The sequence below is a fragment of the Dipodomys merriami genome, unplaced genomic scaffold, assembly GCF_024711535.1.
Source record: "Dipodomys merriami isolate MVZ:Mamm:240054 unplaced genomic scaffold, mDipMer1.0.p SCAF_2, whole genome shotgun sequence".
Classification (NCBI taxonomy): Eukaryota; Metazoa; Chordata; class Mammalia; order Rodentia; family Heteromyidae; genus Dipodomys; species Dipodomys merriami.
In genome coordinates, this window is record NW_027203381.1 from 60,863,971 (window position 1) to 60,876,257 (window position 12,287).

General features: G+C 44.2%; 1 protein-coding gene across 2 annotated transcripts in view; it reads right to left on the minus strand.

Annotated features, from left to right (window-relative positions):
- The window catches only part of Masp1 (MBL associated serine protease 1), a 66,088-nt gene that overhangs the window by 8,056 nt on the left and 45,745 nt on the right, over window positions 1-12,287 (minus strand). The window contains exons 8-10 of one of the 2 annotated variants that reach the window (XM_070029804.1): window positions 11,986-12,123; window positions 10,532-10,606; window positions 2,837-2,974 (exon numbers count right to left, since the gene is read on the minus strand). In XM_070029804.1, coding sequence (XP_069885905.1) covers window positions 2,837-2,974; window positions 10,532-10,606; window positions 11,986-12,123 — 351 coding nt within the window. Of the gene's footprint in view, window positions 1-2,836; window positions 2,975-3,745; window positions 6,152-10,531; window positions 10,607-11,985; window positions 12,124-12,287 lie in introns of those variants that run through there. The other variant, XM_070029803.1, reaches the window with a different exon arrangement.

Here is a 12,287-nt window from a genome sequence, read left to right on the forward strand (position 1 = left end):
CTGGGGAATTAGAAAAGTCAGTAAGAAGGCCGGTATCAGATCAAAGAAGTTATGAGGGTGGGGCTCAGCACCAGCACGGGTTCAATGTTCCTGGAGGAAATTGGTTGCCACCAGGGCTGAACACCAATCCTCTGATTCAGACCTCTCATGGAGGGGAGGTTGGCCCTGAGTCTCCTGGTGTAGCCTAGTGTATTTCTTGGGCCTTGTCTTCTTCCCTTGGATGGATATATACCTGCACCTTGTGTGAGGTGGGATTCTGGCTAGCTTTTCAATGGAGCAGATCATAAATGCATAGGTGGCAGAGACCTAGGAGGAGCCAAGCAGACAAAAAGGCTGTAGAGTAAGGGAGTAGGGGTAAGATTCAGGGGTACAGCTGATATAGTTTGGCATCAAGGGCACAGACGCTTTCTCAAGCAGGTCCCAGGCTACACTTGGCTTCTCATAAGCAACTAGGGGCTCCAGCTTCTCATTGTGGATGGAGTGCACACAAGGCACCATCTTTCATCTGAGGTATTTTTTATTCTGGCCATGATCAGGGTTTACTTGGTTGGTTTCTTGGGTGGGTAAAGTGGGCTGAGGTACCCAGGTGAAGAGCTCTTCCTCAGAGCAGGGATCTGGGATATCTAGAGGAGTCCCAGAGAGGGCACTGGTCAGTCCAGACCCCAAGCTCTGCCAATTCCTCTACCCAGGCCTCATGTGGCCAAGGAGAATACACTTTACCCCTTCCTTTTTCCTTTATCTGCTTTCTAGTTCCCTCTGCCCTCTTCTTTCCTTACCTCCCTCCACAAGGCCGGAGGAGCACAGCAGGGAAAGGATTATAGATCTGCAGAGCTTTGAGGAGGATCAAGTGTGAAGGATCTTTCAGCTGGACAGGGTATAGAGAAGTGAACTTCAAGCAACTTTAAAGCACAGATCATAGGGAATAAGCATGCAATGTATACCAATACAGATTCAAAATTATGAACTCAAGTGAATTTAAGTCTTAAAACAATGGCATGTAGCCCATCTTCAACTTGGCTTCCAGCAACATTAGAAAAGTCTGCTGAAGAAGCCTTCCCTTCCTTTTGCCTACCCTTTGGCTCTTTACCACTCTTTTCTTCTTCCATCCTTTCTGTCTTTGCATAGAGTTCCTTTCTTGTTTCCTGATTTCTTCTCTCCCTTTGGCATCTTAGGCTCTATTTTCTCTTCTGTTACCTCTTTCATTTCCATGTCATTCTTCCTTCAGTTCCCTCTGTCTTTTTTAAGGTCTCATTGTTTTGTCTTTCATTCTGCCATTGATTCTCAACCTCTATGTATTTCCCTTCCTTCTCTTTCTTTCTTGGTTCTCTCCCCTGCCCTTCTCCCCACTGGATTGCTTTCAGCTCCAGCCTTACCTTCCTCTCAAACATTTTTCTTTTGAGTGTGCGTATTAATTCTGAGGCTTGAACTCAGGGCCTGAGTGTTGTCCCTTAGCTTTTTCATTCAAGGCTAATGCTCCATCACTTAAGCCACAGATCCACTTTTGGCTTTTAGGTTAATCAGAGATAAGAATCTCACAGCCTTTTTGTCTGGGCTGGTTTTGACAAATGATACTCAGATCTCTGTCTCCTGAGTAGCTAGGATTACAGGTGTGAACCACCAGTGCCTGGCACCTTCCCTTTTATACCTTTACTCACTCTCCTTACCTCTTACAAAGGCTCGTTGACTGAGGCAGACAGTATATCTTTGCTCTCATAGGAACATAAGGATTAGTTCCTTGAAGGGAAGTTTTACAGTTGCTATTGCCATTTCCCACCTCCCTATATTCTTTTTTTTATTAATAAGTTTTTTTTTATTGTGAAAATACCATACAGAGGGGTTACAATTACATGAGCAAGGTAATGAGTACATTTCTTATCAAGTGTTGTTGCTTCCTCCTTTGTTTCCCCTTCCCATCCCTGCCCTCCCATCTCTCTCCCACCCTCCCTATATTCTTAAATATAGCCCTAGCCCAGGCCTCAATGGATCCCTGGCCTACAGTTGTCCAACCCTGACTATAGTCAGGCAGTAGATGAGGCTAAGGGAGAGACATGGCCTACAGCCTGGAAGCTACCCACATAGAAGTGGAACAGTCAGAGTTTTCTTCACCTGGAATGGGCTTAGAACTCTAGACCCTTTTCTTCTAAAGATCTCAGACTTTGAATGAAACTTAGTTCATATAAATCTGTTCTTTCCTATTCTTCTTCCCATTCCCATCTACTTACAAAGTTAATAATTTCATTTTCTAGAATTTATGAGCCTGCATACTTTATTTTCATCTCATGCCCCTTTTCTTTTTTAGGGAGGGTGGCTAATGACTTTTCATGATTACAACAGCTATCTACTGAAGTGGCCTCTAGATTCTCTTCCTTGTGTCCCCTGCTCCATGTGGAAAGAACTTCTCAGGATATGCTTATCTTCTGAGTTGAGTACAGGATAAAAATCTAAGTTCTTAGGCCTGGCTTTCAAAGATTTTGTAAATCTTCCTTCCCTCACTTCCCAAAGGTGACAATCTACCTGATCCCAGAGCTCAGGTGACACTGCCTTTGTCACATGTACACGCCTGTGCATGTACACACAGGTACACACCATATTTATTATCACTCATGAATTAGTCCTTCACAAGGTTGGACACTGACCAGGTTTTAGGAGGAATACCACAACTAGTACATCTAGTTCCAGTTAAGGCCCTTTCTTCCCCACTGAGTGGTCAATGATTCTCAAGAAAAGAAAAGAAAAGAATAAAAGAAACTCTGGTCAGTCTCCAGGATGAAAATAGGGTTTTTCAGCTCCTATTCTTCCCCACTGGGGGACCTTCCATTTCTCACCTTCTCCTTACCTAGAAGGGAGCCCCCACAGAAGGGCTGTCCATTCTGCTCTACCATCATGGCCATCCAGGGAGTGGTGCCCCTCTGGCTTTGGTGTCCATTGAAGATCTTAGCCGTCACCTTCCGGGAAAACTTGGGGACACCACACACTGCAGCCAAGGAGGAAGGAACAGATCACACTCTGGGCTCTGTCTTGTCTATTCCCTGAATTACTAGCTCATCATCACTCTGCTAAGAGCATCTCTTAATTTTGGTTTCCCAGTATCCCTTACTTCTTCCAAGTCATTTTGATCACTTTCAGCTGTATGAAATCATGACTTTATTTAATTAAGTTCCAATAATACTTAAATCTTCTTTCAATAACATTCAACTCCTTTTGCCTATGTAAGACCTACATGCACTTAACCTTATCTTGCTTGCTAGGGTGAGCTTTTTGAAGCAAAGGAATTAAATGACAGGAATTTACATGAGGAAACAAAGCTTTTGATAAGGAAATATATCAATAACCGACCCATTTCTTCTTCTTCTTTTTCTTCTCTTCTTCCTCCTCCCTCTTCTTCTGTGTCAAGACTAGAGTTTGAACTCAAGACCTCACACTTTTGCTTAGCTTTTTCATGCAAGGCTGGTGCTCTACCACTCCTGACACACCTCCGCTTCTGATCTTTTGCTGGTTAATTGGAGATATAAAAACTAATGGATTTTCCTGCCTGGGCTGGCTTTTGCTTCCTGAGTAGTCAGGGTAAGAGTGTGAGCCACCAGTGCCTGGCATTAGTACTTCTTTTTGAGATGACGTCCAGCTGCCAAAAGCTGTTTCTAGACAGGAAAAGATTTTGGCTTCACAAAGGGCTAATTTCCCAGTAAAATGTCAAAATAATGAACATCCTTCATCCACAATAACCAAACTCCCAAAACAAGGCCACTGATTATCCTCAGAGGGTTTATTTCCACATTAGACCCCCACCAGGAGAAACAAAATGCAAAGGCCCCCTACAGAGTAGCAAAGCATATGATATTTAAATATACAAAATATAGCATCCTCTACATGTACAATCCATAGATACAGCAGTGTGTTTTGATGAATCACTTGAAAAAAGAATCGGACATTTCCTAATTATTCTCTTGGAATACCTTTCAGGAAGCTCTACCAGGTACCTTTATAGGATGGGGATTCCCAGGAGAGAGTTAGGAATACAATCCACCTATGAGAGCCCAGGAGAGGCTGCTGGCCATCACTGGGTGCTGACAACAAGAGCTGGAGAGATGGTGAAGTGGGTTTCAGGACTTCCTTTTATGGAGACCCTCAGGCCCAGAGAAGAAAATGATTTGTCAATGGTTATGTAGCCAGTTAGGTTTCTGACCTAAGATGCTCCATCTCTTTTCACTGCCTTGACCTTGAGCACTGAAAAGCAGAGTAGAGGCTTCTCACCATCGTGCTGGGTGTATTCTCCACTGAGCTCAGGTCCAGGGTTATGGGGTAGCCTGGTGGGATTTGATTGACTTCTTAGATGCTGAGTCAACTCTTTCTTCTATTTTTCTTCCATCCTGGTGGGATTCAGTGTAGATCCCACTGTTTCCTAAGTAACAGTTAAGTCTCCATACGTGGGGTTGGACATGCAGTCTTTTTAGATGATGCATCCCAGAGCTGGAGTGTTGCTTTGTGTTTGGAGTGGCAAGTGTTGAAACACTGTGGGGTCAGCTGGTATTTGAGAATGGCACATGGGCCCCAGTGATGTGTTTTCAGTGGACGATGTGAATTTAAGGGGCTTGGAGAGCTGCCCGCTGCTGTTCTCCTTCCACAGTTACCACAAACCTTTTCTTTCCTCCTTTGAAATTCCTTTAGTGGGAAATATAAAGAATAATACTTGTACTACAGGGAGCTTTGTGGAAAGGCCTGTCTGTTACACCATGAGAGAGGGCCTCTGATCTCCTTTCTTTAAACTGAATGGTTGAGAGGAGGGACTTAACTTGGTATACGACCAGAGAGCAAAACTGGGAAAATATCTGATATAGACTTCAGTTCAATGTAAGGAATCATTTCCTATCAGGTCTCAGATGCTTTACACCAATAGTGGCTCCAATGGGTTTAAAAAATGGTTAGGAGTGAATAAAGGCCAACAGGCTAAAGCTTGCCCTGGAGAGGAGAGCTAGAGGCCCTCTAGCTCAGTTCCTTCATTATGTTGTAGGGAAGATGTGGCTCAGGAAGGGGAAAGGACTTGGTCCAAGTCATGGACCAGGCCTCCTGCCTCATATCTTGCCCCTGTACCACAATGCTGCCTCCCTGGGTCCTAGGGCTGTTTCAGGAGGATGAATGCCCTGCTAGGTCAGTCAGTAAATTCAGTCTATTTGGTCTGGTAAGTAACATGGAGTGTGTAGCCGGAAGTGTGTGGTGCAGTTTCACTCGATATGGGTCAGCACAGGCAGACCCCAAGGAAGTTAGTCAGCTCACCGCTCTACCTGGAGCTCCCCCACGTCTTGTGGGGAGTTCATCTCCTCCCACAGCCAGTCCACATAGTTGGAGACCTTTGTGTATACTCCATACACCTGCTTGCTGCCACATTCTTCGGGCCCTCCCCAGGATACCAGGCCTTGGGCCACCCAGTGTTGGCTCACTTCGTCAAGGATGACAAAGGCCCCACCACTATCTCCAAGGCAGGTGTCCTTGCCACCTTCATAGTAGCCAGCACAGAACATGTTCTCTGTGACACTGTAGTTGCCAGAGCGGGATTCATAGCTGGCTTTGCACTCTGTGTGAGGCACCACGGGTAACTTGACATACTGCAGGATATCTGTGGACGTTCGCATGCCACTCCCGAGCACATCATCCACGGATATGTTGGGATTGGAGATGCCCCAGCCAGCCACCAGGCCCAGCATGTGTGGGATCAGGCTTTCGGGCTCAGACGTTGGAAGGCAGACAGGCCTGACATGGGGTCCTAGGGGCACAGGCTCCTGCAGCTGTACCAGAGCTATGTCATGGTTGTAGTTCTGGATGTTGAAGTCAGGGTAGAGTACCACACGAGCAGCTGACCTGTTGACAGCTCCTGATTTGTCACGTACATCATACAAGCCCAGGTAGACGGTGATGTGCTCCTTGGAGACGGGTATCACGGTGTTGTCTCTGCGCTGAGAGCGTAGCACATGGGCCGCTGTGAGGATCCAGGACTCTGAGAGCAGGGCCCCACTCCCAAACCATTTGTCACTTGGTATCCTTGAAGTGTCCTCCACCACTATCAAGGCCTGCCATGGGAAGAGCCCAGGCTCAGCAATCCGGCCTCCAATAATCCGCTTGACTAGGTTTGGCAGGGAGCGGGAAGGCTGGCCGCACTCTGTGAGGAGATGAATGGAGTAGGGACAAGAAACAGAGCTCAGTTAGGTCAGCCATATTAAAAGAGCTACTAGGAGCCATTTATCTCTTACCCCAGTGTAGATTATGCCACCCTGGAATTTCTAATCTGCAAAAACTATGAAGAACGTTTCCCTGGGACTCTCTGGGTCTAAATTTCTGTGACTGGTTCCACTGTAACAGAACCAATTAATTCATGCTTGGGCCTTGTCCAAGCTGAATTGATCTGTCAAAGACTACTTTTTGCCTCAACCATCTTCAGCCAGGCCTATCACTAACAGTGGTCACCTCACTTCTTTTGTTTCTCTTAGAAATGACTCTAATACATCCATACTGTGGGCACTCAGAGAATTCAAAATTTTCTCTCCATCTCCACAGGCACAGAGAAATGGAAGGAGCCTAAAAGACTATCCATCAGTTTCTAGTCTATACTAAATTGGGAACCAATGCACCTGGGGCCTGGGGTCTGACTTTTTCATTTCCTATGTGACTCTAAGGCAGTACTTTTCCTCTGTGGATTTCAATACTCGTGTGTGTGTGTGTGTGTGTGTGTGTGTGTGTGTGTGTGTGTGTGTGTGTGTGTGTGTGTGTGTGTGTGTTACTAGGGCTTAAATTTAGGGCCTTGTGTTCTTGCTTGGCTTTGTCATTCAAGGCTGATACTCTACCAACTGGAGGTAAGAATTTCATGGACTTGTCTGCCTAGGCTGGCTTTGAACTGTGATCTTCAGATGAGCCTCCTGAGTCATTAGGATTAGAAGCATTAGCTATTGATGCCTGGCTGATTTCAATTTGTTTCACTTCAATTTTGGACAAGATAATCTCAAAATTTCAATTTTCTTTATTACTTCATTTGCCACTCTCTCTTTATAGACAAAAAATATTTTTTAGAGGTTACAAGATCAGCTCGAGGTAATATAACTATCAAGTTGGTTAGAAGATTCTAGATTCTAAGATTGTTGTCTAATGCTGTATTCCACTCTGCCTTGGGATATATTAAGATGATGGTCATAGGCCTTCTAACCCTTTCTCCTTTGACTTGTGGATTAAGCCCAGGACAGACAAAGTAGGGGAAAGGTGGCATAATCCACACGCAATGATGTATGGGCCTTCCTCAGGGCCGCTCATCATTGCACCCTGGAGCCCTGTAGTACCTTCAAGGGAAGGAGAAAGGTCTGAGGAAACTTCATTCCACTGAGTTGCACCCCAAGCATGCACATGCACCACCAGCCTCCTGTAGCCAAATGCCTCTGACTCATGAGCCAGAAGGTCTTCCGTACTGGGCCCCCTGGCTAAAACACAAGCTCACATGGGCCCTTCCCATGCAGGCTATGTAAGCCTGGTAGGTTAGCCTGAGGTGTTGTGACTCTCCTTCAGGTTGCAATGGGAAGACAGCCATCCTTGTCCTTGGATGCTTTCATCAGCCCTTTAGAGACCAAGGAACCTTTGTATCTTCTTGGTAATTGTGGGAGGACGGGTTTTCTACCACATGATGGCTTTGGATGTTCTTCTTCATGATGCCAGGTGCTTCTTCCATGATTCTGTGGCCACAATGCCATTCACCGCAGGGAGGATGTGAAAGGGCCTTTGTAACTGTTGGTAGCCTGTTTTATCAAAGTTGAGGGTCAGCCTCCAGTTATTATCAGCAGTCTATAAGAGGGAACCTCAAGGCAGATCTGTGCATATGAATTTATACAGAGGTGAGGGACATATTTATGATTCAGTTCATGGTTACAACAAAGCCCATGCCAGCACAAGATGCCAGTGACCTACTTCAGATCACAGAAGGTCAGTGCCAAAGGAAGCTCAGGGAATAGCTAATTTACAGATGGAAAAGACCAGTGACTCACTCAGTGTCAGTGCCTGATGAAGTGAAACCCATTTTCCCTGATGCCAGCTTAATTTCTCTGCTAACATTTGATTTCCACTTTGATGTGTTCTTGTCTTTTGAAGAAGTTAAAAACAGTAACAATTCTTTGTCGTGAGAGATCATTGAAATGGGGTAATTGGTGTGTGTGTGTGTGTGTGTGTGTGTGTGTGTGTGTGTGTGTGTGTGTGTGTGTGTGTGTGTGTGTGTGTGTGTGTGTGTGTGTGTCTGCTGGTACTGGGGCTTGAACTCAGGGCCTTACTTTCTTTTTTAACTTTTTTGCTCAAGGCTGGCATACTACCATTTAAAAGCCACACATTCACTTCTGAATTTTTGCCGGTTTGTTGGATATAAGAATCTCTTTGGATGTGTCTGCCTAGACTGGTTTTGAACTGCGCTCCTCAGATCTCAGCCTTCTGACTAGCTAGGATTATAGGCCTCAAACTCTTAGGCTCAAAAGATCCTTCTGCTTCAGACTCATAAGTAGTTATGACAATAGGCATGAAACACAATACTTAGCTAAAATAAAGCAGCTGCTCAAGATGATCACACATCCAAATTTGAGATCATCCTTCTTGGTTGCTGATATTCAACTCCCAGTGTCTCCTCAGAAAGGATTATTCTTGAAATGTTACAATGTGGTCTGTGCTAAAGTCAGATTTGGGCTCTAGTAGATGGTAGATATAGAAGGAAGGTCCTTAAAACAAACCATCCATACTCCAGGATTCTGAGTGTGTGAGGATGACATAAAACATAACCCCAGTCAGAGAAGGCTCAACACTACTGTGTTGGCATCAGAAGTCTTGGGTTCATTTTCTGACTCTGCCTCTTTCTGGAAGTAGATTTGCACCAATCACTATACAAGTTTTTACTGGGAAAATAATACTCTTAGCAGACCTCTATGATAATAGATGAAGCAGATTTTCCATTCAGTTTACATCCTGGTTCCAGGTCAGCCTTTCAAAAAGGAAGAATTCAGAAATCTGGGTTCTGTCCAACCCTGGATATTATAAGAATTTCATGGTTCACAATATCCAAGATGCTTTGTACATTGTCTAAGATAATCAACATTCAGAATCATAGAATGCTATGGATTTCCTGATCTTGCTTCCTTTTTCTCTGTGGCATGGACTCCCAGCTGCCGGAGAACTGAGATTACCCAGTAAACATTCCAGTTTGGAGGCAGCTGCACCAGGCTCAGGTTCATAGCCAAGTGCATCTTCCTCTCTTAGAGGTGGCAATGTGGCTTCCCAGAATAGAATCACCCATATAGACCTTCAGCGTCACCAGTCTCCTCTTCTTTGAGACTTTACCACCCACATTTCATGGGGTGATTATGGTCAAGCCAATTTGAGGTGAGTAGGATCAGCAGAAAGTAGATAAGAAGACCTTTATATTTTTAATTCCCTTTATCTTCATGCTTTCTTGGGGATAAGTATCTTCTATGTCAAGTTTTCCTTCCTGGTACACATCTTCCACTCTGGAACACACATGTGCAGCCTCCTCTGGGGTCCTATCACACATGTGATGGTTGTGTACTGACTCTCAAATGTTATTCTGTTCTTCACCTCGTAAGGTTTAATGGTCGAAAACTCCTTAGGTTTTTCATTCTAACATTTAGCCTAATGTTTACTGAGTGAATAGTGAGAATTAGTAAAATGCCCTTCATGTAATACCTTGTAGTTCAGTAAAATACAAAGCCACCCAATGCATAGCCATATTGTAAAGCTCCTGTTATTCAAGCAAAAGTGCATATGAAACCAAGAAGGATAGCATTTTTCAGTCTTCCTCCATGCTATCTTGAATGGTTGTTTCCTTTCATTGTCACTATTCTGGATATTTTTCTTAAGAGAATAAGGTTTTGTGGGTTCTTTAACTTTACAATGTGTATATGTGTTGGGGCTATACTTTTCTAACCTGATTTGAATATGTCTGTTTGTATGTTGTGATTTCAAAGTGAATCATCTATACTTTTAATGCTAAAGCAAATATCCCCTAAGTCTAGATGCACAGATACAACCATTTCAAGTTGGAATCAGTAGATAAAACATGGAGGAGGCCATAATCAGAAAGACTTGTACATATTGCTCTTGAAGTTCTTACTCCATCCTTCAGAGTATTTGGTATTTGTCTTCTGTTGTCATCTTCTTTATAGCTCAAAGACAAGGAAGGCCCACTTTCTTGATTTTCCTGAGCAACAACAGGTGTCTACACTCACTGGGTTGAAAGAAAAACCTGGAGGGAAGTGACTGGAACTGGAGAGAGAGGAGGCTAGAGTGGTCCTTGTACAATGGAGAATAGAGGATAGAGTCCAGTTAGTTTGAGAAAGTGTGAGGGTAAGCTTCTCTAATCTTTGACCTTCAAAAGACATTTCTTATATCTCTTAAAAAAACAACCACAGCCTCTTTCCTCTTAACTCCCTATTTATAGCCAAAGCACCTGAGGCCCTCAGGACTTGGATGAAAGAGTTTCAAGCAGAAGATTTGGTGTGTGAGGTACCTGGATGGCAGGTGGGCAGGCTTGTCCCCAGTGCTTCATTCACCCAGGTCCCAAGGGCAGAACAGGTATATATACCTGGGTGAGTGAAAAAAAAAGTGGGAGGAAAAGAAGAAAATGAATGCTGTGGAGCACATAGAACATAGGTTTGACTTCTTAATTCCTACAGTACCGACCATGGAAAAGGTCCTCCAAATAGTCTGGTCCTCTGAGCCAGACCTCTCTTAATACAAGGGAACTTTCTAAGATGGAAATCTAACCATGTGCCTTCTCAGCTTAGAATGATCAATGGACCCTCACCCTCCTAAAATAAATACGATACTCTCCAGTCCAGTGCCCACAGCTCTGTGGAATCTGATTCCTGCTAGTCTGAGAGCCGCTCCCTGCCCTGTGTTACCATTCTCTGGCAGGTGTCCTTCCATTGGTTGTAATGACCTTGGTTAATACCACTCTTTAATAAGCCATGCATGTGTGACCTACTTCATTTGAGTCTCATAATAGTTCTGGCAATGATATCCCATTGCCTTATTGAAAAATGAGGACGTGTAGTCTTTAAGAAACTAGAGGAGTTTGCTTAGATTCACTTGACACAGAGATGGGCCTTTACATCTTCCTGAGAGCTCTTTTTCTGGCCAGGCATTTTGAGTGTTTATGTAAGGGTATCAGAGTGACTCATTCTGGTGAGAGGCAGCACATATCTTCAAGTATTTCTCCTCCTAAGTCCTCTCAAACAAGGCTATTGCTGGTCCTTTACCTCTCAGGCTTGGGTGCCTCTACCCAATCCTGGGATGAACCCAGGGTCTTCCTATCAGAGGGATAGAAAGTAATGATCAGCTGCAGCTGAATTTGAATCTTTTTCTGGGGATAAGCTATTTAGCAAAATAGACAGAATTTTCTTTTGTCTGCTCTTCCCTTTTCCATTCCATTTGAACTCCACTGCCACACACTAAGGGCATGACTTTGAAGGAAGAGCTCCAGGTTTGCAGGCCTGTTGAATGACTGATCTGGTTAGCCAGAAGCCAAGGCAAAAGTTGGCTAAATTAGCAACACTTGCTACATTCTGGAAATCCTAGGTTGTCCTCAGACAACTTAAGGAAATATATTTTGGGAAATTTTGGACTTCTTTGAGGTCTCTATTTCTTCCTTAATTTTGTCATGAAAGACTCCAGGCTTCAAGGTCTACATTCATTAGTAGAATCAGTGCTGAATTTAAAAGCTAAAAGAACAACCCTGGGATTTGGTTCTGACACTCAATCCCTGCATATCTAAAAGGACACGATAACACAAACTCATAGAATGTGAGACCCAGATGATACAATGTGTGGGTGCTTTATGCATTATGAATTCCACACACTTGTAGGCAGCTACTCCTTATCGAGCTCTTGCAGCCTCAAATTGAACCCTGAGGCCCAGAGTGTGCACTTTGAGAATGGGATAGTTTAGCATGGAGGGCTTACCTGTGGTATTTTGAAGTATCTTGTAAAAGGGTTGCTGGCAGGAATATCTGATCTCAGAATTGTATGTGGTAAGGTTGTTCCTTGTGGAGAAGGTGATCAGCCCATGTTCCAGCCCTGCTGGGACTCCACAGTCTATAACTGAGAGAGAAGAAGTGAGACCCTTTAGCTGCCTTATATTCTTCCTTGTGAGGAAATAGGATGAGTCCATCTTCTGCAGATGTGCAGCTTACACACTGCACACAACTGCAGAGAACCATGTTATAGTTTCCCCCAAAGAATTGCATAGTGTCCAACCTGTGCAG